The sequence below is a fragment of the Bos taurus genome, chromosome 16 (assembly GCF_002263795.3).
Source record: "Bos taurus isolate L1 Dominette 01449 registration number 42190680 breed Hereford chromosome 16, ARS-UCD2.0, whole genome shotgun sequence".
NCBI classification, from domain to species: domain Eukaryota; kingdom Metazoa; phylum Chordata; class Mammalia; order Artiodactyla; family Bovidae; genus Bos; species Bos taurus.
In genome coordinates, this window is record NC_037343.1 from 26,796,820 (window position 1) to 26,820,808 (window position 23,989).

The 23,989-nt window shown below is 47.0% G+C and overlaps 1 protein-coding gene across 7 annotated transcripts in view; it reads right to left on the reverse strand.

The window, feature by feature from the left end:
• Positions 1-23,220, reverse strand: part of SUSD4 (sushi domain containing 4) — a 133,716-nt gene extending 110,496 nt beyond the window's left edge. The window contains exons 1-3 of one of the 7 annotated variants that reach the window (XM_024976147.2): positions 22,893-23,037; positions 22,683-22,775; positions 22,101-22,283 (exon numbers count right to left, since the gene is read on the reverse strand). In XM_024976147.2, the coding sequence (XP_024831915.1) occupies positions 22,101-22,248 (148 nt within the window). In that variant the 5' untranslated portion in view covers positions 22,249-22,283; positions 22,683-22,775; positions 22,893-23,037. 7 annotated transcript variants of the gene reach the window in all.
• Positions 23,221-23,989: the final 769 nt, after the last annotated feature.

Consider the following 23,989-nt stretch of genomic DNA (forward strand, 5'->3'; position numbering starts at 1 on the left):
TAGTTCCTAATACAATGTAAATCCAATGTAAATAGTTATAAATACAGTGTAAATGCTATACAAGTAATTGCCAGTGTGTAGCTAATTCAAGTTTTGCTTTGAGGAATTTTCTGGAATTTTTTTTCAGATATTTTCAATCCGCAGTTAGTTAAATCTGTAGATGCAGAACTCTCAGATATGGGAGACCCATTGTACTCAAACCCAACTGTATTGAACTGGGTATCCTTATGAACATATACTTGTAACAAAAAGTTTTAAAACTTTCAGTTCTCAGTTATGAAGTCTTAAGCATGATGAACACAGTTTCTCTACCTTTTTCAGTATGTTGTGTTGAATTAATATTCTCACATAAATCATCAACTGCTTCGCCGTAGTTTTGCTTCTGTGCCAGCTTTGATGGTTTCCCTGTACTGAGATATGGTGAACCTTCACAGTTCTCAGGGGTCTGAAGGTCTCGGCATGCAGGGAGGGTTCCTGTTACACCACTCTTGAGTCTTGGTGTGAGTGAGCTGCACTCAGAGAAAACACTACATGTGTTGGTGAGCCAGTGGCCATCGGTGTATGGCACAAAAGGGCCTGAGAGTTTGGACCTCAGTTCGCTGGAGAAAAGAGCACCCTGTGTGCTGCCAAAACAAAAGCTGAGCCCTTGTTACAAAGGAACCTGATGTACCAGCCTTGGAACAGCCCAGAGGCCTGGGCAGCTGTGCCCTGCTGCCCCTGGGGCCAAGTCTCAGGGGTGCTGGACCCCCAGTCCCAGCCCAGGGAGACTCAGGCACATGGATAGATGAGGAGACAGAGAGGGCAGACAGGCTCAATGCCCCAGGAAGGTGAAGTCTTAATATATTTAAAGTCTGCCCCCTCAAAAAATGCAAGGCTGATCTGAGTGTTCCCTATAACTCTAAATGTGTTCAGTCGCTCAGTCATTTCAGACTCTTTGCGACCTCAGACTGCAGCCCGCCAGGAATTCTCCAGGCAAGAATACTGGAGCAGATAGCCATTCCCTTCCCTAGGGGATCTTCCTGACCCAGGGATGGAACCAGATTTCCTACATTGCAGGCAGATTCTTTACAGTCTAAGCCACCAGGGAAGCTCAACTCTAAATGTACTGGAGGGAAATTAAAAAGAAGTATTTAGCAGCTCACAGGCATATGAAGTACATGACCCAAGACTGGGGGTGTGGGCAGAAAGAACCTACTGAAATGAGGAAGAGATTTCAGTGAATTTATGGAGAACAAGGTTCATGGAAGGGAAGGATTAGCAGGAGCGGTGGTGGCCAGCATTCCCTGAGCTTCTCTGTCCCTGGCCAGCACTAATTATAAGTGTTTCCATGTATTATTTCATTTAATCCAAATAACCCCCCAAAGGTGGGTCCTGTTGTTATAATCTCCAGGTGTCTGAAGGGTGGGGAATGATGTCACAGAAAAGCCCCAGCAGAGAAGAGATCGATTGGGCCCCAGGCCCATCTGTGCCACTAACCAGCTGTGAAGCCCACAGCTCAACCCCTCTCTGGACCTTTAGCCATTAAGGCGGTCCCTAGGACTCTCCAGTTCTATTGCTACTAATCCAAAGCACAGCCAACCTGAACAACAGAGACGTTAATTATGTTTCGAACATTCATTATAGCAAAATTATAACCAAAAAAAAAAAAAAGCAACACTTTTTTTCATGAGCAACCAAACCATCTTATTACAACACTGGAAACAGTAGCATCATCACACTTATAGAATCTGTATGTCCCAGTATGTCACAGTGACCTGCAGAATTAGAGACAAGGATCACTTTTGCCAGTTTATTGGAGTATTTCTCACTCTGTCAACATTCTCGGGGGAAAGGTAAAGATGAATATTTTCCACACACCACATCCGATAAGCGCACAAGTTCCCCGGTCCCACCTATCACTCACCTCTGCCCCCCCCCACCCTGCCAAGGCCAGCGCCTCACATACAATGTGTGTGTTAGTGGCTCAGTCGTGTCCGACTTTGTGATCCCAAGGACTGTAGCCAGCCAGACTCCTCTGTCCATAGAATTCTCCGGGCAAGAATGCTAGAGTGGGTTGCCACTTCCTTCTCCATCACATATAATAAAGGCTCAAAAAATGCTGGTTGAGTAAATGATCACTCCACCTCTTCTCTATGTATTGTTTTGATATTTATAGAAATTTATAGAAAAAAATCACTTAATAGCAGAGAGTTCTATATTGCACAGTGTTGATTTGCCACAGCCAGGGCGGGGGAGGGGTTAAGTTAAAGGGGCCACTCTCCGCAGGCTGCCAGTCTGGTGAATTTGTCAGCCTTCCTGTCTGCGGATCCTCTTTAGACCCTCTCTCCCCACTACCCCCTGAACCTCAGCCTATAGGTGTTCAAGTCCAAAAGGGCCAGAGAAATGTACTCGTAAGGAGGAAAGATAACTTGCCAAACCCTTGAAAACAGCCTCCTTCTCTGCACCATTTCTGTCAGGAGCTTGGCCACAGACTCACTCCACAGTCCTCTGCTCTAAGCCTGTAATTGTTTTTTAACCCTTTCAGGTCATGAACCCATCTGAGGATCTGTGGAAAGAGCCATATTCTCTTCAGAGAAATGCACACACCAGTCTTCACACACATGCAGGACCAGGGGTGCGGGATATGGGGTGGGGGTGGTTCTCAGACCTCCATAAGCTGGATCCCAGGCACCATGGGCTTCTCTGGTGGCTCAGATGGTAATCTGCCCGCAGTGTAGGAGACTTGGGTTCAACCCTGGGTTGGGAAGATCCCCTAGAGAAGGGAATGGCTACCCACTCCAGTATTCTTGCCTGGAGAACTCCATGGACAGAAGAGTCTGGTGGACTATATAGTCCGTGGGGTCACAAAGAGTCAGACACGACCAAGCGACTAACACTTTCACTTTCAGGCACTAGGCTGCAACTCCTAGGCTGTGGGGAGCAGAGGGCGAAGGAGGAGCTAGGGCGTAGGGTACTTGGCACTGTCTTCTCTGTCTAGATGACATCTCTTCTTAAACAAAAAGGGTTTAGGGTCTTCTAACACAGGCCTTTCACAGGCCCTTCAAAACAACACCACAACCAAATCCAGATTCACAAATCCTTCAGCTGTTTCATTTGTTTCAACTTAAAATATCAGATGAAGGGGAAAAAAGAACAAAAGAAATGTTTTGACTAGGAGAAAAGAAATTGCTCCATGAATGATACTTCCAAAAAGACTTAAAAACACAATCAAAGATAGCTTCCTGTTACTGTACATATTAACCCATCACTTCTCCGCAGGCTAATTCCACATGATAATCCAATATTTACCTGACATAAAGTAGGAGTGGGTCCACTAGGTGGCCTGGGGAGCCACCTGCAATTGATTTTTCAGTGATCGACAACTGTAATGGAATAATGGGAGTGTCTAACAGTAGGCTGATTCAGTTAGAGCAAATCCGATGGCCCTGTAATTTGAGAAACTTGGCAAATTTGAATTTCCAGATCATCTTTGGAGCCCACTGTCAAACTCTGCATGTGGTTTATCTGTGTAGAGTAACCGCAAGAAATATTTGATGAATGACTTCATGACATGCATACATAGGTAAATGAATGACTTGTAAACCAGCCCCCTAAACACACACATATATGCGCGCACACTCACACACACACACACACACAGAGGCAGGTTCACATGGCTGCACTTTGGCTCATATTGCTTCTTCCTCCCCTTGTGCACCTAACTGCCACTCTTCCTTTGATAATAGCTTTGCTATCATCTCCTCCTTGAAGCTTTCCATGATCTTCCCTGGCTGGGATAAGAACTCTGGATCTTCATAATATTTTCTCACTAGAACTTGTCTTCCTTTGACATTTGCTAAGGGTTGAACTGTGCCCACCCCCACAAATTTGTATCTTAAAGCTGAAAACCCCAACATGACTATATTTGGACACAGAGCCTATACAGAAGTTAAATTAAACCTATTAAGGTTAAATGGGGTCAGAAGGATGGGGCCCTAATCCATTAGGACTGGCGTCCTTATAAGAGACACCAGAACGCTCCCTCTCCTTGGCCTGTCTCTTCCCATGCACACAAACCAAGGAAAAGCCATGTGGTGAGGACATGGCTAGAAGGCGGCCATCTGCAAGCCAGGAAGACAGCCCACACCAGAAACCAACCCTGCTGGCACCTTGATCTTGGACTTCCAGCCTCCAGACCAAGAGAAGATAAATTTCTGTTGTTTAAGCCACCCAGAATATGATATTTTGTCATGGCAGCTCAAGCTAATGGTCAACAGTACAAATGCACAGACACATAACTCTTTGAAGGTTGACACTATCTTCTTCCTGTTTATAGTCTTAGTACATAATGTGGTCCTTGCACATAGTAAGTGCTTAATAAATCCCTATTGAGTAAATGTGACAGTGGATAGAGGTAACAGGCTATGAAGACCTCCTACTTTTCTCACCTTTAGACTCTCAGAGCCATGTTTAAATCCCCGGAGGTCAGAGTAGGTGAAAAACTCAAGCCCTCCAGGTGCTGTCACTCACTGAGGAAAGGGTGATGTTCAAGGCAAAGCCAGACGTCAACCCACTTAGTGTCCTTCTAACCAATTACTTGCAGCAGTTCCTGCCACCTGCCCAGATGCCAGACATAAGAGGGAAGAGAGAGTTCAGAAATAATAAAATGCTCCACTCAACAACATCTTTTATTCATATAAGAGCAGATCCTGGCTGCAGAGTCCTTTAACCTGCTGATCGAGCTGTGGGTAAAGGACTAGGTAGGACTCTCTCTGTCAACTGTGCTTTGAGAGATCACTGGTGAAAAGCCTGGTGCCTGCCCTGAAGGAACCTGTAGCCTAGCTGTGAGATTTGCATTAGGAAATATTCTCCGGGTCCTCAGTACCTTCATTAGTCATTAGATTCATGTTTACTGAATATCTAGAACTCACAGTGCATGGTCAGGTTGGAAAAAAAAAAAAAAAAAAGATTAATCAGCTGTGGATCCTAGCTTTCAGGAGCTTTTGTAAGTTAAAAAATAATGATAATGATAAGGACAATGAGGAGACTAGCAGTCAACATGAATGAAATCTCACCACAAGCCAGGCACTGGCCTCTGTGCTTTCCATGTATTAACCTATCTACTCCACACAACAGTTCTGTGACAGGGCTTTTATTATCCCCATTACACAGATGAGGAGACTGAGGCAAAGACAGGTTAAGTAGTTTGCTCCACAACGTATGAAGCAACCAAGCAACAGAGGTGGGATTCAGTCCCAGAGATCTGTCTCCAGACCCCTTGTCCTCAGGGACTGAAAGTGCTACATAAGGAGATGAGAGACTTTCTTCTCCCTCCTGCTTAGAATTATGGGGCTGGATGGGGTACAGTGTTTTCACAGGTTGGTAACAGGATATGAGGAGGTGCAGCCACATAAAGCAGGTGGGGAAGCAGGTGGGGGTGTGGGGTGGCTTGCTCAGCAAGGTCCCCTCAGTGCCCATTCTGTCCAGGCAAACTCTGTGGGGGGTACCAAGGGGCTCCATGCAAACCCATTAACCAACCATCTCCATGGTCTTCTCCAGCTCAGCAGCCTACAATGCCAGTGCTGTGAGAGTTCTGATGACAGAGAGGGTTCTCAGAGCTAAGGAAGCCAAGGACTGTTCAAGAGGTCGCAGAAGGTATGGAAGGGAGATGTAAGCTGTCTCTTCAAAGACAGGAAGGCTCTGGGAAGGTAGAGAGAGGATGGCAGGTAATGTTTCAGACCTGGGTAAAGGCCAGCTGGAGGGCTACTAACCCTAATCCTAACCATAATCCTAACCTTAATTTAGGGTTAAATTCTGCCCTACCCTTGTTTTTCGAAGTCAATAGGCCATCTGTAGTGCATCATCTTTCTTCTGGAACTCTCAAAAGACAACGTGGCCATCTGGCTCTTCAACTTGTATCTCCATCCAGGAACGATACTGGAAAAATAGAGTTTACGTACATGGAAGGCCCAAGGAGAAACGGACTTGCTGCAGCCTCTTGCGTTTCCTTGCAAGTTAGCTGATGCTACATCACCGAGAACATGACCCAGTTTAGCAACAACATCAACACAGCAGGGACTAGAGAAAATGCCAAGTATTAGAAGACCAAGGCGCGTGGGAGGTGAGATGCACACAAACCATGCCGCAAACTGGAGGTAGAGACCAGTCCACGGCTCTGCTTTTGATTAAAGCCTCTGGTAGCCACACTGCATGAAGGAAAGCAAGAGAGAACAATTTTAACAGCAGCAGCAACAACAGACTCTCAGGAACCCGCCCTCGAGTGTGGCTGCCCAGGGCGCAAAGGTGACCCTCACGGGGACAGGGCAGGTTTGCTCCCAGTCTTAGATCCTCTGTGCTTGGGGGAGCCCCCAGGGGTCTGGGTCTTCCTTCATCTGGAGGTAACAAAGGGCAAAAGCTCTGAGCTCATTACCATGTAAATGAGAACTACAAGGCAGATTTTCAGCAAAGCTGCTCTCAGGGGATAAATGCCCTGCCACCTCATAAAACCATGCAGGACCCTCTTCTATTAATTCAAAGCCCAATGGGGCTGTCCTTTAAACGACTCCTTCCCCAAATCAGGACCCGGCATTTCAGGGTTGAGGAAGCTACAGAGAGGCGCCCTCAGCGGCTAACAGGCTTTTTCCCCCAAAGGGCTCTGAGTGGATCGCAAAAGGGATTTCCAGGCATTCTGGCCAAAGACTAGGATCCCATGACCTCCAGCCACAGACTCCCAAAAGCAGCATCCCATCCACAAAACTATAAAGAGATTCTTAAGAAAGAGAGACAGTATGCAGCTGGAGGTAAGAGAAGGTGGATAAAGCACTGAGTCCCTGGATCCAGATGCAGTTCTCAATTCATCTTATTGTCCTACCTGAGCCAGAAGATGCTGGCCCAAATGCCTCCAGCAGCAGAAATACCACAGGGAGAAGGGGGAGGCAGAGAGGGACGCACACAGACACGCTGCCTTCCGAGACCTCCGAAGCACCTTTAATGAATCCCCTGCCTGCCTCACGTGTTGAACTGCTTTTTCCAGGGGCGTCTGTGAGCACACTAAAGGGGCTGACTGGGCTTGGGCCAACAGCTCTTGAGAAGTTGCTCTCCGCGGCACAAGGACCTTCTCCATCTCCAGAGGCGACTATTCACTGAATGCACCGGCAGCGGGGCCTGAGCAGATTGGCACGTTCCATTTTGCAGCAAAAAAGCTGCTCCAGCCACCCTGACATCATGTCTGCACAAAATGAGCTTTCACAGGGGTCAGGACCCTCACGTGGGGAGGCGTTTCCATGCTAAGCAGAGCATCTTTCTTTGGGATTTAGGAAAGCGAAAGGTAAAAACTGGCCTTAGGCACAGCAGAGAAGTCTCCTTCCAGACAGGCAGTCCTAATCCGTCTCATATTTATAAAACTCCTGTCTTCTGACCCTGCCTTCTCGGTACCCACGAAGTGTAGAGGAAAGAGCCTTGTTGCCCCTGATGTACAGATGAAACCAAAGCATGGAGAGGTTAAGTGACTTGCTTCAGAGATGACAGAGCTGGTCACAGTGGGTGGGGGTGACAGAGGGGTCACTCTCTGGCAACCACACCTTTGCAGATTAACCGACAGCCTGAGAAGACTGAATCTTTGCAGGACCAGAGGCTAGGGCTGCCAAAAGATGTGTGGAGGAAGGACGTGCATCCGAAGCCGGGAGCTCATAAAACGTTGCAGCCCACCTCCCAAGAGCTCAGAGGAAGGAGCACTACAAGGCGGAGGGCCCATGGGCACTCTTTCTGTGCTCACGAACTCCATCCCCTCTGCCCAACATCCCCAAGAGGGGAAACACCCAAAGCCACCCTGGGCCCCCTAGTGGCCCTGTCCAGCTCTAGTTCTCGGGTTAGCTCCATCGTCCCCATGAAGGCTGGAAAAGACGGTGAGTCTTCTGCAGTCAAGCCTCAAACATCTCTTCGCAGATTCTCCATCCTCCCAAACAGCCTTTCTTCCTCCCGCCCTGCTCTCCTTTCTGTCCAATGGGTGCGGGCATCCAGAATTCAAAGCTTAAATGTCATCCTAATAATAACAAAGATTAAACCTCCTGCCTTCAAAAAGAATCAGCCATCAACAGAATCAAGTTCTGTTGTTATCATTGTGTTATTATTATTACTATTACCAATGTGGCACAACTCCTCACCCTGCTTATTGGCTTCTCCTCTTTAGAATGTGGCTGTTTCCTGGGATTCCTCCTCAGTCCCTCTTCTACACACTCTTCCTGGGAAAGTTAAGCCTCCTCCCTGCCCCCCATAGCCCCCAGCTCCTGCCCCGCTCTCCATGTAGCTGATGCACAAGTCTAATCTCTGGCCCTACTCCCTTTCCTGGGCACCTGAGTTTTCAACTGCCTGATGGACAGATGATGTCCAAATGTAATTAGCTGGGCATGTAGGTCCAACCTGCCTTTCCCGCCTCCTTTCTTGTCTCTTCTCAATCTATCTGTCCTTTACTAATGCTGTCCTTGTCTTTGGTACATATTCTTTCTCAATCTCAGCATCTGAGCATTACTCAATCCTCAGCATTACTCGATCCTCTCTCCTGAAAAAGAAAAGCATCTCTCAACGAATACCTTCTATGCCTGGAAAATTATTTTACTGTTCGAGACTTTGCTCAAGTGTTCTCTTCTTTGATAAGCTGCCCCTGCTCCTCCTCCATCCCCAGAGCCTCCAATATAAATCTCCACCATAGGGCCTGCCACAGGAATCATGACAGTGAGTTCTATACTGGAGCCAAGGACCAGTGACCACCAGGGGATTTCAATACCACACACCTGTCTCAGCATGTGCTACTGGCTGTTGTCATGCATTTGTTATACTATATTCCTTCAAAACAAAGGAAGCTCTTGGTAGGCTAACCCCAGCAGAGTCAATGTAGCAAACATTCATTATTCACGAGCACTTTGTTGGTGATGATGTTGACACCTCACATAGTTACGATACTTTCCCCTACTCATGAATTTGATTCTCACAACAATTATGGGAGGGAGATGGTCCAAATATTTCACAAATAATGAAACTGAGGCAGAAATTAGGTTACCATCACTAGGCTAGCTGGTGACAATAGCAAGGAAAACTGACTGTGTACTTTCCACTGGACCCTACACGGCTCCAGCTCTTTGCCTCAAGAAATGAAGACATACCCACCAAGTCATCATTGCCAGTAAAAGAGCACCTCCCATTCTATAAAACAATGGTGTAAACAGATAGGTGTTATTAAAAAAAAAAAAAAAAAACTGGTCTACCATTTACAATCCAGTGGTAAAAATCTGAGCAAGCCCTTTAAAGGATAAACAGAAATAGCAATTCAAAACTATTGAATTGTTCCACACCAGAGGAACTCAAGTTTCTAAAAGATTATTCCCCTGTTTTAAGTATAATTTAAACATCGAGGTGGCCCCAATGAGCCATTGAGTATATGCTGTCATGCATGTGTGCTAAGATGCTTCAGTAATGTCTGACTCTCTGCAACCCCATGGACTGTAGTCCACAAGCCTCCTTTCCCATGCAATTCTCCAGGTAAGACTAATGGAGTGGGTTGCCATACCCTCCTCCAGGGAATTGTCCCAACCTAGGGATCAAACCGGTGTCTCCTGTGGCTCCTGCACTGCAGGAAGATTCTTGATTCAAGATTCATGAATTCTTGAAGATTCATGTTGGCAGGAAACCCACATGCTGCCATACAACCACTTAAAGTTGCAAATTCCACTCCCAAAAGAAACTGTGAAAATGTATCCTTGGGTTAGATCCTGACCCTGAGACTCAGAGTTACCAGAAGCAGTCTAATAGAACAGGGAGAGCCTCTCCTAGGATTAACCCTCTAAACCTATCAAGTTTCTACAAAACAAGCGGATTCTGTTATTTCTGCCTGAAGAGAATCAGAATCTTCTGATTTTAAGTGTTTAGGTTAAGTCCAAAGGATTCTTCTATGTACTGAGACTCTGAAACTGGAAACCAGCTACATCAGTCACAATGTCGCACAGCATCCAAACTGTAAAGAATCCACTGTAAGAATGGGTTTTCTTTCTTTCTTCAAAGACTCTCTCTCTTGCTGGCTCACCCAATTTAACCACATATGTCTTTTAGAAAGGCAATCAAATCAAAGAAATAAGGACTTTTTGTATCTTGGTTACTTGGAGAAAAAGGTATATTGAACCAGAGTGACCCTCCTTGTTTGGCTCTGCCCCCTCACTGGTAATTCCAAGACAGAGAAGTCACCAATTTCAAACAGAAACATGAGATAACCAGGTTGAACCGTCATTTCCAAAAACACCTTACTCATCCTTTCTCTTGAGAAGGTCAATTGATTGAGATAATAACGAAATGAGCACTCACCAAACTTACCGGGCTCTGTAATTCTTCTCATCTCGAAGGATAATATTCCATTTCTGGAGACATCTGCTGGATGCACTCTCAATTGTGCCCACCCACAGTCCCCCTGCCCTCCTGGGGCTGCCTGTTTTTTATCTTCACAGTGAAGTAAAAGGGGCTCTCAAGTTTGCTGTCACTGCCAAATAATGTCAAGAACTATTCTGCTTTATTTCTCTGATGCTCCAGTTTACCTTGTTTCAGATTAGTAAAGCAATTACAATACTCTCAATTAAGAAGCTATCTTACAATGCACTTTCAATTCCAGTTGGTGAGCAAGTCACTTAATTATTTCTATTTGTTTTTCTTCTTGAGTGGATAACTTCTTCTGTCTTCGAATAGTAGAGCAATCTTTTTCTGAAAGAAGACAAAATATTGGGCCAAGTTCTTCCCTAAAACTTAGTATCTTCAGCTCATACCATCAAACATGGCTTCCTGGACAGTAGAGTAAGCAGCTCTCAGATAGCATCAACTATCAAACCTTATTCTTACTTCAAAGTTAACTTTTTTGAAGGAACTTTTTGACATGCTCATGATCCTCAGGTATAATTTTTCTTTTTATGTTTTGACATATACTAACTAGATTGTCACCATCTGGATTTAGAAAAGGCAGAGGAACAAGAGATCAAATTGCCAACATCTTGGATCACAAAAAAAGCAAGATAGTTCCAGAAAAATATCTACTTCTGCTTTACTGACTACATCAAAGCTTTTGACTGTGTGGATCACAACAAACTGTGGAAAATTCTTCAAGAGATGGGAATGCCAGACCACCTTACCTGCCTCCTGTGAAATCTATATGCAGGTCAAGAAGCAACAGTTAGAACCGGACATGGAACAACGGACTGGTTCTAAAATGGTAAAGGAGTATGTCAAGGCTGTATAGTGTCACCCTGCTTATTTAATTTATATGCAGAGTACCTCATGAGAAATGCTGGGCTGGATGCAGCACAAGCTGGAATCAAGATTGCTGGGAGAAACATCAATAACCTCAGATATGCAGATGACACCATGCTTAAGGCAGAAAGCGAAGAAGAACTAAACAGCCTCTTAATGAAAGTGAAAGAGGACAGTGAAAAGCTGGCTTAAAACTCAACATTCAAAAAAACTAAGATCATGGCATCTGGTCCCATCACTTCGTGGCAGATAGATAGGAAAACAATGGAAACAGAGACAGACTTCATTTTCTTGGGCTCCAAAATCACTGCAGATGGTTACTGCAGCCGTGAAATTAAAAGACACTTGCTCCTTGGAAGAAAAGCTATGACCAACCTAGACAGGATATAAAAAAGCAGAGACATTCCTTTGCCAACAAAGGTCCGTCTAGTCAAAGCTATGGTTTTTCCAGTAGTCATGTATGGATGTGAGAGTTGGACCATAAAGAAAGCTGAGAGCCAAAGAATGGATGCTTTTGAACTGTAGTATTGGAGAAGACTCTTGAGAGTCCCTTGGGCTGTAAGGAGATCCAACCAGTCAATCCTAAAGGAAATCAGTCTTGAATATTCATTGGAAGGACAGATGCTAAAGCTGAAACTCCAATACTTTGGCCACCTGATTCGAAGAACTGACTCATTGAAAAAGACCCTGATGCTGGGAAAGATTGAAGGCAGGAGGAGAAGATAAGATGGCTAGATGGCATCACCAACTCAATGGACATAGTTTGAGCAATTTCCAGCAGTTGGGGATGGACAGGGAAGCCTGGCATGCCACAGTCCATGAGGTCACAAAGAGTCAAACACAACTGAGCAACTGCACTGAACTGAACTAGGTTACCATCTACATCATATAAATGAAAAGACAGGTTTAAAGGCTAGATTTCCCAGGTGGCACCAGTGGTAAAGAACCCGCCTGCCAATACAGGAGACATAAGATGCGAGTTCAATCCTGGGTCAGGAAGATCTCCTGGAGGTGACATGGCAACCCACTCCAGTATCCTTGCCTGGAGAATCCCACGGACAGAGGAGCCTGGAAGGCTACAGTCCATATAGGGTGGTAAAAAATTGAACATGACTGAAGCGACTTAGCATGTGGAATGGCAAAGAGGAAAGTCTTGACCAACAGGCCTGACTGCTTATTGGTTTTTGTCTATTTGTAGGATGATTCGATGCACATGAGTTTGGGTGGACTCCAGGAGTTGGTGATGGACAGGGAGGCCTGGCGTGCTGCGATTCATGGGGTCACAAAGAGTCGGACACGACTGAGCGACTGATCTGATCTGATCTGACGAGATCAAACTCCTAGAGAATGTTTCTTCAAATTAAAAAAGAAAAAAAGAGGACAGAAAAAATAAAAATCTCGTCCTCTCACTGTGTTAAGAAAATTAAAGGTGGTGACACGTGTAAAGACACCATGCAAACCGTAACATTCTAAACATGTATCAGCTAAAGTTATTATCAGTGCTTAACCACATGACATGGAAAAGGACCCCTCTAAAGAATGTCTCACTGGGAATGATAAACAGGAGGGGAAGATGAAAGTCTGAAAGCCACCAGTAGAAGGCCCCCGAAACCAGCCATTTGTTTTTACACCCTTTGCTCCTCCAGGCAGGTAAGACTCGGAGCATGTCTCATTCATTCTCACCGCCTTCCTCAGACAGCCACAGCGACAGGAATGGAGATAAAACACATCCTGATGGGTTCATGGGTGTCTAACCTCTTCCTTTTCTCCATCTGGAGTCAAGGTTTTGGCACCGTGGCCCTCACTTTGTCCTGAGTTGGGAGATTCTGTTGTTGTTGATTTGCTTGTATATTTCCTGCTTTTGAGTCACAACACAAAAAGAGTGCCCCTAGAAATGCAAATCAAAATCATACCTATTGGAATGGCTATTGTTAAAAAAGATAACAAATAATAAGAGTGGTTAAAGATGGAGAGAAAAGGGAACCCTTGCACACTGGTGGTGGGAAGGTAACCTGATGCGTGCAGTCACTGTGAGAAACGGCATTGAGGTTCCTCAAAAAATTAAAAACAGAACTATCACATGATCCAGGTATTCCACTCCTGGGCATATATCCAGAGAAAATGAAAACACTAATTTGAAAAGATATATGCACCCTCATGTCCATAGCAGCATTATTTACAATAGCCAAGATATGAAAGCAACCATAATGTCCATCAGCAGATGAATGGATAAAGAAGATATGGTGTACAGTCAAATGGCGATCATCAAAAAGTCTACAAACAATAAATGCTAGAGAGGGTGTGGAAAAAAGGGAACCCTCTTGCATTGCTGGTGGGAATGTAAATTGATATAGCTACTACAGAAGACGGTGTGGAGATTCCTTAAAAAGCTAGGAATAAAACCACCATATGACCCAGCAATCCCACTGCTAAGAATGTACCCTGAGGAAACTCAAACTGAAAAAGACACATGTACCCCAATGTTCATTGGAGCACTATTTACTGGAATATGGCTAGCTGGAACATGAAAGCAACCTAAATGTCCATCAACAGATGAATGGATAAAGAAGTTGTGGTACATATATACAATGGAATACTGCTGCTGCTGCTGCTGCTAAATCGCTTCAGTCGTGTCCGACTCTGTGCGACCCCGTAGACGGCAGCCCACCAGGCTCCCCTGTCCCTGGGCTTCTCCAGGCAAGAACACTGGAGTGGGTTGCCATTTCCTTCTCTGATGCATGAAAGTGGAAAGTGAAAGTGAAGTCGCGACCCCATGGACCGCAGCCCACCAGGCTCCTCCGTCCATGGGATTTTCCAGGCAAGAGTACTGGAGTGGGGTGCCACTGCCTTCTCCGAATGGAATACTACATAGCCATAAAAAGGAGTGCAGTTGAGTCAGTTCTAATGAGGTAGATGAACCTAGAGCCTATTATACAGAGTGAAGTAGGTCAGAAAGAGAAATATAAATATTGAATACTGACACATATATGTGAATCTAGAAAGATGGTACTGATGAATTTATTTTCAGGGCAGCAGTGGAGAAAAAGACATAGAGAACAGACCTATGGACACAGGGGAGGGGAGAAGAGAGAGGGTGAGAGGTATGGAGAGAGTAACATGGAAACTAACATTATCATATGTAAAGTAGATAGCCAATGGGAATTTGCTGTGTGACTCAGGGAACTCAAACAGGGGTTCTGTGACAATCTAGAAGGGGGAGGTGGGCAGGGAGATGGCAGGGGACATGGGTGTACCTATGGCTGATTTTTGTTGATATGTGACAGAAAACCACAAAATACTGTAAAGCAATTATCCTTTAATTAAAAAAAATTTTTTTAAAGAAGCTATGGTTTATACACCGTACAGTACATATAATGGACTATTAGTCATGAAAAAGAATGAAATGTTGCCATTTGCAACAACACAGGTAAACCTTGGGACACTGTGCTTGGTGATGTAAGTCAGAGAGAAACAAATCTCTACATTTTCATTTATATGTGGAATTTAAAAAATAAATGAGCATAATAAAACAGAAACAGACACATATACAGAGAAAAAAACTAGAGGTTACCAGTGTGGGGAAAGACACAACAGGGGAAGGGGATTAAGAGGAACAAACTGCTAAGTATCAAATAAATAAGATACAAGGATGTGAAGCACAGCACAGGGAATACAGCCAATATTTTATAATAACCTTAAATGAAGTATAAGCTAAAGAACTATGAAATCACTGTTACATAACTGAAACTAATGTAACACTGTAAATCAACTATACTTCAATAAAAAAAAAGAGTTCTATCAAAGTGGATGGGCCAAAGTTCCAAAATATTCAATAACTGTGGCTTAAAGGGAAATATTTGGGTTGAAATATAAAAAGCAAAACATGCATTTAGCGATTAGCATTTCCATGCCCATGGAGAAAGCTTACCACCTAAAGGATAATCTGGGTCACCATGCCTCACTTTCTAACAGGGTGACCCTGAGAAATAACAGTTCCTACTGCATAGAGCTGTCATGAGGATTAAATGAGTTAACACACGTAATGTGGAAAACAGCATTCGTACAGAGTAAGCACTGTCCAAAGGTTTGCCATTACTACTACTATAACAATTAACAAATTTAATCAGTCACTCAGATGCTGGCCACTTTAAAAACTGTCCCATCTTTTTCCAATCTTTCCTGGTTAGCAACAGTTAAACAGTTTGTTCTTATGAAAATAGACCCATAAGTTGACAAATTGAGGTATCTGATACATGAGAATATACATCTGATGCTTCTGTCCTCAGTGTTATATTTGGTTTTGGTGAAACGTGACTGTGTTTATAAACAAGTTAGAAAAACCTATTTTCTGCCCCTTTCTCTCCCTCAATTCAGAGGCAATGATCCCAACTGACCTCTTTAGACATACGGCTGCTATGTGTGGTTCTTCAATTATCAAACACCAAATGAGCTTACAAAATAAGACAAGGATCAAAGAAGAAGTCTGGAAAAATCACCTTCTTCATCAGTATCAATAAGTAACACTAAATTTTAAACTGAATTAAAAATCTATGTGAAGGGCCTCCCTGGTGGCTCAGTGGTAAAGAACCCATCTGTCAATGCAGAAGACACAGGTCTGATCGCTGTCCCTGGTCCGGGAGGATCCCACATGCTGGGGTGCAGCTAACCCCACGCGCCACAACTCCTGAAGCCCAAGTGCCCTAGAGCCCCTGCTGCACAAGAAGAGAAGCTCCCGCAGTGAGAAGCCTGTGCACCGCAACTAGAGGAAACCCGGGTTCGCTGCAACGAGAGAAAAGACCTCACAGCAGCAAAGACCCAGCACAGCCAAAAACTAAATAAATAAAATTATATATATATATGTATATAAACATATATATGCAAAAGAAAGTCTCAGAAATCATACATATATAAAAGAAAGTCTCAGAAATAAGCCCATTTAAAAAAGAAAGTATGTGAAAAAATAGTTTAATGCAAGCTTCTGCCTTCAAATTTTTGAGAAGAAACCAGCCCTTACTTGTCCGTTTCCTAGGGAGCAAGGACTACGTTCCCTTATCTGCTCATCCCCCAGGCATGCAAGACACTCACAAGAGATGAATGGATAGAGGGGAAAAACAGAGTTGGTTTCACCCAGAGTACAGAACCCATCAAATTCTTATAATCACAGAATTAAAGAATGTGAGTGATATGGAAGGAACTGAGCGAAGGAGAAGTTACACCAGTTGCCCAAAGCCACGGAGCTATTTAACAGCCAAGACCGGACTCAATCTGTCACCTCTATAAAGAACGCAGAGCTCTTGAGGTATACAGAGCTTCCCAGCTAAGGGCAAATCTCTGTGGCCTTTTGGAAGCTTTTGAAATATGCTTCTGACACCAGGAAAAGAATCATGTGGGTGCTTTCCTTCACAAATCTAATCAATATTTCCTGGAGAGCGATCTTCACCTACACTCTTTGTTACTCTCAGGAATTAAAGAACCACTGATTCACTCTCCAGCTCGCCACTTCAGGCCTCTGAGATGAGAGATTTGCTACTGGCGGAATGAAATCCTTCTCTCGTGTCTCCCAGAGCTTTCAGATTTCACTTCAGAGATAAATCAAAAGCATTCCCATGCTGCTTATATTAGAGTGACCTTTTGTTAAAGAAACATGCTTTATAGTTTGAGGCGTTGGGACTTTTGTTTACAGACCGAATTAAGTACAGGGTGAAATTGTGGCTTTTAGACATAACATCGCAGGAAAAGTTTATGCTCCACAGTGTAAGAAATCTTTCTCAAACTCCAAAGGACTAGCACCTCCAAATCAGTGAGCCAGGCAGACAGCGTTTGTTCCTGTCTCCTGGCACACAGCTCGATGCTACAGCCACGTGGCCCAAACAAGACCTCAAGGAGCTTAAGCCAATGATACTAGTGACACAACTCTAATGAGCAGGCAGGGCAGCCCCTCAGGGAGTGCCCTGGGTCAGAGACTGGGAGGCAGAGAAAGGAACAGCACAGCTCAGATGATATTATGTTCCCGCTCTAAACCCTTAGTAGCCCCCACTGCCTGCTGTGCGACACTCAGAATCCTCACTTGGGCTTCCAAGGACACTTATGATAGGCTTCCAATCTATTCGCCCTCTTTACCTGCTGGTTTCCTCTTTACCTGCTGGTTTCGATCCCTGGGTCGGGATGAACCCCTGGAGAATGGAACAGCTACCCACTCCAGTATTCTTGCCTGGAGAATTCCATGGACAGAGGAGCCTGGCAGGCTACAGTCCAAGGGGTCACAAAGACTCAGACATGACTGAACAACTGACACGTGCCCTTTTCATACCATGTTCCAAAAGATCTAGACTGTTCTCTCTCCCTGAACGGTCCAAACACGTCACCAACTCCTTGCCGCTGCTGCTAAGTTGCTTCAGTCGTGTCCGACTCTGTGAGACCCCATAGACGGCAGCCCACCAGGCTCCCCCGTCCCTGGGATTCTCCAGGCAAGAACACTGGAGTGGGTTGCCATTAGCTTCTCCAATGCATGAAAGTGAAAAGTGAAAGTAAAGTCGCTCAGTTGTGTCTGACTCTTCGCAACTCCATGGACTGCAGCCTTCCAGGCTCCTCCGTCCATGGGATTTTCCAGGCAAGAGTACTGGAGTGGGGTGCCATTGCCTTCTCCACACCAACTCCTTAGCCCTGCACAAAATGCCTCTTTTGAGATGCTCTAACCTTTCCCTCCCTCAGATCCTATCCTCAGTGCCATCTTTCGCCTGGAAACTTTCCTGAGTTCTCTACCAACCTCCTAGACCACCTCCAAATGGAAGTGGCCTGAACTGCCATGACACTCCTGCACTTTTGTAACTGTCCATGGTAATTATTTTCTAAATTGTGCAGCAGTAATTTGGAATCTTTTTTCTTGCTGTCCATCAGCCTTACTGAGCACCTTCTGTGTATGAGATGCCATGCTGGGTGCCCGGGACATGAAAATTAAGATAGAGTCAAAGTGCTTGCCTTCAGTGGGCTTACAGTCTTGTGAATGAAACAACACCATAGCAAAGGGTTACACTCAGCTCAGGGGAGAAATGAAATGTGAAAGAGATAATGGCATTTGAAGTTGGGTCTTAAAGAGAAATGTGCTCATTGGGCAAAAAATAGAGAGGAAGGAATGGTTCTTCAAGGTAAAAAGAACATTATATACAGCGGTGCTTGGCACAGGGTGGGGACAAGTGCTCAGTGTTTCCTGAATGAATAAAACAAGTGGGGAAGATTATAGATTGGTCAGTCCCCCTCCTCACTACTGTCTATGTTTACTGAGTGCATTCATGACCCTCATCCATCACAGCAACTCCAGAAATTAGGTAGCATCATCCTCATTTTATGGATGAGGAAACTGAGGCTTCTAAGCCCCAAAGCTGCAAAGCTATCAAGCAGCAGAACTTGGCCACTGTTCCTAATAATATGTTGCTGTTGTTTAGTTGTTCAGTCATGTCTGACTCTTTTGCAACCCTATGGACTGTAGCCCACCAGGCTCCTCAGACCTTGGGATTGTCCAGGCAGGAATACTGGAGTGGGTTGCCATTTTCTTCTCCAGGGGATGTTTCTGATCTAGGGATTGAACCTGTGTGTCCTGCACTGGCAGATGGATTCTTTACCACTGAGCCACCAGGGAAGCCCTCTTGATAATATAAGGATGTGCTAATGAGTTTGCCTTCAAGAACCTAAATACAAAGCAAACTCTTAGCTCTCTTCCTCTAAGCCAGGGTGGGCCACTCCAGCCAGTGATCAAATACCCAAATGGCATCTCTGGGAACACACACTGAGAAAGAAGCAGCCAAAGAAGCCATGCTCCATGCAGACTCCGGGCACAGCGAGGTCCTGTGTCTCACCATGAACCTGGTATTAGTGTTCTCAGTACATGATGTTAGTGATCCCAAATGCAGGCACTTTTTCCTTAATATACAAATGACAGCCTGGAAAGAGCCATCCAAAGGTCCCCTCAGGCCAACTCAGGCTCATTAAAGCTCTTCTAGGGCTCCAAGAATTGAATTGACCCTCCAGCTTTCTAGGACAAAGCATTTCATTTTCCATGGAGTTCTTTCCCTCCCTTCTTTCTTCATATGATCATTTTCTCAATTTCTCCCGTTCCAGTTCAGGCTTTTTCTTGTCACTCTTGTATAGGACACAAGCTTTTTTTTTTTTTTTGCCTAGCTGAGACTATTATATCTTGCTATCGTCATGTTCCTTTTCCATTGAAAGCAATCAAAAATGAAAATCCACATTTCAGAACAGTGTCTATTAAACAGGCACCTTTTTTATGGTTGGGGGGAAAAAAAAAAAACAGCACTGAGTTTTAGCACAGAGTTTCAGCTCTGTGTACCACTGAAAGATCAGACACCTGGGTGAGACTTTCCCACTTTTACAGGTCATTTGTATTTGGGTATTGGACAGAGGTGGCAGAAAATCCAGAGTTATCTTAATCCAACTTATCTTAATGAATACTTTAGCTTAAAGCATTGCCAGTCAGAGTGTGGGCTTCCCTTGTGGCTCAGCTGGTAAAGAATCCACCTGCAATGTGGGAGAGCTGGGTTCAATCCCTGGGTTGGGAAGATCCCCTGGAGAAGGGAAAGACTACCCACTCCAGTATTCCGGCCTAGAGAATTCCATGGATCAAAGTGTAGTCCTGGGACCAGTAGTAACTGCATCACATGCGAGCTTATTGGAAATGGAGATTCTCAGGCCCACCCCAGTGATTTGTATGCACATGAGAATTTTAGAAGCACTGGTCTGGAATTAAGATGAACCTGATTTAATAAAACCCTCCTGGACCCTCCACATGGATTTCTTTCCTAAGAAACAAATCTCTGTATAGTGAACTCCTCAAAACATCATCCACCACCTTTCTCCACCCAAATTGTTTATTCATGGAAGAATTTTGAAATGATAAATCATCTTCCAGAAATCACACTCTCAGCCTGAGGGGAGTTCCAGATGACACAAAGCTGATGGTCAGCCTTTCTGCAGCGTGTGAGAACTAAGAAGGGAGAGGTGACAGGCGACCCTCCTCCCACCTTCTTTGAGGCCCTGGATCTTTTTGCGGACATCTTCACCTCTCAGAAGAGAGGAGTGAAAGACGTGTTGTACAGTCACATGGGTGACTAATGTGGGAGACTGGGGAGGCTGTGCTGTGTCCGGAATCTGAGATCCTTGAGGGGGGATGCTCTGTAAACACAAACGGCAGAACCAAGGGCCAGCCTTCAAATCTAGGCTGTGCTTGGGCTTACACTTCCAATAACAACAGTCAACAGACAGGTAGATGAACCCTCGTTAACCTGTCGTCTAGATCGGAGAAAGGGATGGAGAAAATGGAGAATCAGATGCCCCTGGTTTAAGGAAACAACAAGGCTGTGCTGCCCACCTGGTCCTACTCACCCTCCAAGTGGAGCGAAAGCCCACGGCAGGAGAGGCTGTCACCAGAGCCCAGGCAGGCCATACTGGTGCTGGCCTAGCATCCCTGTTGACTTTGTCCTCTATGAAGAGGACACCTGCCTCAGAGACATTTCTATTTAAAAAAAAAAAAAAGACCACCAAAAAAGTTACCTCTTGTTGGAAAACCCAAACATGACCAGCTCCTCATACAGCATCTTCTCACTAATTCCCATAGACAGGCACATCACAAGAAGCTCCTTTAGACTCCGGGCATCTTTCAGACCTCTAAGTGCAGCACCTGAGTTATCGATTACTCCATATTAAAGCCCAACTTGGTACTCCCCTCCCCAACTTCTGCTAATTTTTCACTCCTTATTTCCACCTTCACCTTTGAATTCTCTAAAACAGCAGTATTTTAAAACACTAAAATAGTTTACTTACATCATTCAATACCTGCTTTTCCAGCAATTATGATTTATTTATTAACATTTGTCAGTTCCAGACACACGATTCTGCCCTTTTAACATGCCCACATCAGCAAGCTCTCAGAGAATCTGGAACGAACAGCAATGAGCAGTGGAGGCAGAAAGACTCTAAGGCTCTGAAATTCAGACAGGAAAGGCATCGGTCTTCCTCTACCACAGCCAAAAGAGAGCCTTGTCCCCCAGAGCCGAGTATGTTAGAGATTAACCACCTATGCGGACTGAGGCTCTGAATCTGATTTCAGCTAACTTCCACTTCACAGAAAAGCACTCGGCTTTACTTCCCCTGTAAACCGGGCTGAATGAGCCAAGCAATCCTCCAGAAACACATCTGAAGGAAGACCTCCGCGTCTCCTCCCCACCCCCAGCGCGCACGGGCATGCCCGAACACTCCACCTCCCAAGGCGAGAGAAAGTTAACTTTCAAATAAACCTGTCCTGCAGCCAGTCTGGCCACGTTTCCAGACCCGTCACATTCACAAAGGTGGTTCTTGCAACTCTCGCCTAAATCCAGAAGCTGAAACCTGACCTCTGTCTCCTGAGGGCACAAAAGTCCACAAAGTTTACTCCTTTACCACAAACGCACCACTTTCTCTCTCTCTCTCTCTCTCTCTCTCTCTCTCTCTCTCTCTCTCTGTTTCTCTTTGGCCAAAGTGAAAATAATGGGCCAGGCTTATTGTCTTTCCTTCGGAGAAGCCAGGCTGGGTGGCTAGTGGGAAGCTCCAGACAGAATGTGGGTGTGTGAATCTGTGCAGGCTCCACAGAGGAATTTTCTGGGAACTCCAGGGGTTTTGAATGAAGAAGGGTAGTCTCGGGCTGGGACACGGGGGCTCCTCAGGTTTTCAGGTACCCCAGAAGTCTGGGGGGTTGGGGGGAGGCAGGGACTGGAGGGGCCAGGGCTGTCCTGCCAGCCAGGCTCCCCTACCCTGCCATCCCAGGCCCTCCCGGCCACCGCGGGGTCACTCACCGCCCGTGAGCTGTGCAGGGCCGAAGCACAGCGCCAGCTGAAACCACAGGATCACGGCCAAGAGTCTCTGGGGGGACTGAGGCTGCTGCTGCTGCTGCTGCTGCTCTAAAAATCCATCTCCATTGCTCGGGTTCATTCCATGATACATCTTTCATCCACAGAGGGCATCCGGCTTGCAAGAGTCTGCAACCAGGAGCGAACACGACAATACCCCAGGCTGCCGGGGCTCGGGGGCCACGCTCCCCCCGCCCCCTCTCCGCCCTGGGACCCGGAGCCTGGGTTTCCCCGGCTCCATCCCCGTTCCTCCCCCGCGCGGGCCCCCGCCCCCTTTCCCACGGCGAGATTTCCTCCACACACACACCCAGCGCGGGGTACACTGAGTAACAGCCGCCACGGGATGCTGCGCGTGCAGCAGGGATGGAGGAGGGGAGGGAGGGCAGGGGTTAGAGCACATTGGCTCAGCTCCGGTCCCCGGGATTCAGCGGCTGTAGCCGCGACGGGAAAGTCTAAAGCCTTTCAGCCTCTCGAGGCTGAAAAAACACTTTTCCCTGGGCCTATACATTTCACTCTTAGGGATCTCACGATGTGGCCACCGGATCCCCCCAGCTACTTCTCTGGTTTTCCCCAGGATCCGGATGGGTCCTATTGCCCAGTCCCCAGTGAGATTTCTCTGCGCTGTCAGAAAAAAAAAAAATCCTTCCTCGGGGAGCGGAACCAGGCACCAACTCCCCCTCCACGGCCTGCGCGCGCCTCCCCGGGATGGGAAGCCCCTTCCAGGGCTCTCGATCTTACCTGTGGGTCTCATGCATGCAGCTTCCTTCCCTCCTCCGCCTCCTCCCCCCGCCAGTCTAACCCGCATCTGTGCGCGACCTCTGCTGCCGCCGCTGCGCGAGCGAGCGAGACGGAAGCCTCGGCGGCGGCGGCGGCGGCGGCGGCGGCGCCGGGCTCCAGCTCCCCCCGCCCGCGATCTCCCTCCCTTGGCTCCCGGAGCGGACGGGTGCAGGGCTTGGGGGCGGGGGGGGGGGGGGGGCGGGAGGATGGCAGCCCGGCCGCGCGCCCCCGAGGAGGCGCCCGCGCGCCCGCTACCTGAGCTCGCGAGCGCGCGGCGGCGGCGGCGCGGAAAGAGGGAGGTGGCGGGGGCGGGGCGGAGGCGCGCAGCCGGGACACGCACGCGGGCACGCGCCTCGCAGACCCAGCCGGCGCCGCGGCTGGGGAAGGGGCCTCGAGAGCGCGGGGAGGGGGAAGGGGCCCGCCGTCGCCGCTGCCGCGACCAATGGGAAGCCCGCGCGCCTGCACCTGTCGGGACGCCAGGCGCCTGGCGAACGGTTCCCACACGCCTAAGGCCGGGTCGCCCCTTCGCTGGCGCAGGACCACAGCGGTCCCCGCCTGGGCTGTGCGCGAGCCCGGGTGGCCGCCGCGGCCTCCGCGCGTCCTCCCGTGCCCCCAGAGCGCCGCACGGCGCGGGAGAGCTCCCCGCTTTAGGCTACTGCCGGGGTGGTGGCTCCGATCCGTGGGACAAGAGTGAGCAGCCCGGCCGGTCCCCACCCCAGGACCCTGACCACCGACCCGGTTCACGTGGGCAGGGAGGGGAGGTGGCCGGTTGCCAAAGTCTCTTCTTTTCCAGCGTTTAGCTCTCCCTACCTCTCCCGCCACCACCCCCAACCCCGTCCCACCAAGGCTCTGCGTGTCCGCTTGGAGCCCGGTTGACACTCTTCTCCCTCTTTGGTTCCCTTGTTATTTGCCCTTTTGCGAGCCGCAGGCTTTGCGCACGAGGACTCTTAGCCTGTCTTGGAGATTCGCTGGCCCCTCGGAACCTCCGCCGGGCGCGCTGAAGATTGAGTACGGAGGAGTGGGGGGAGATGGGAGGCTTCGGGGGCCGTGGATCGGAA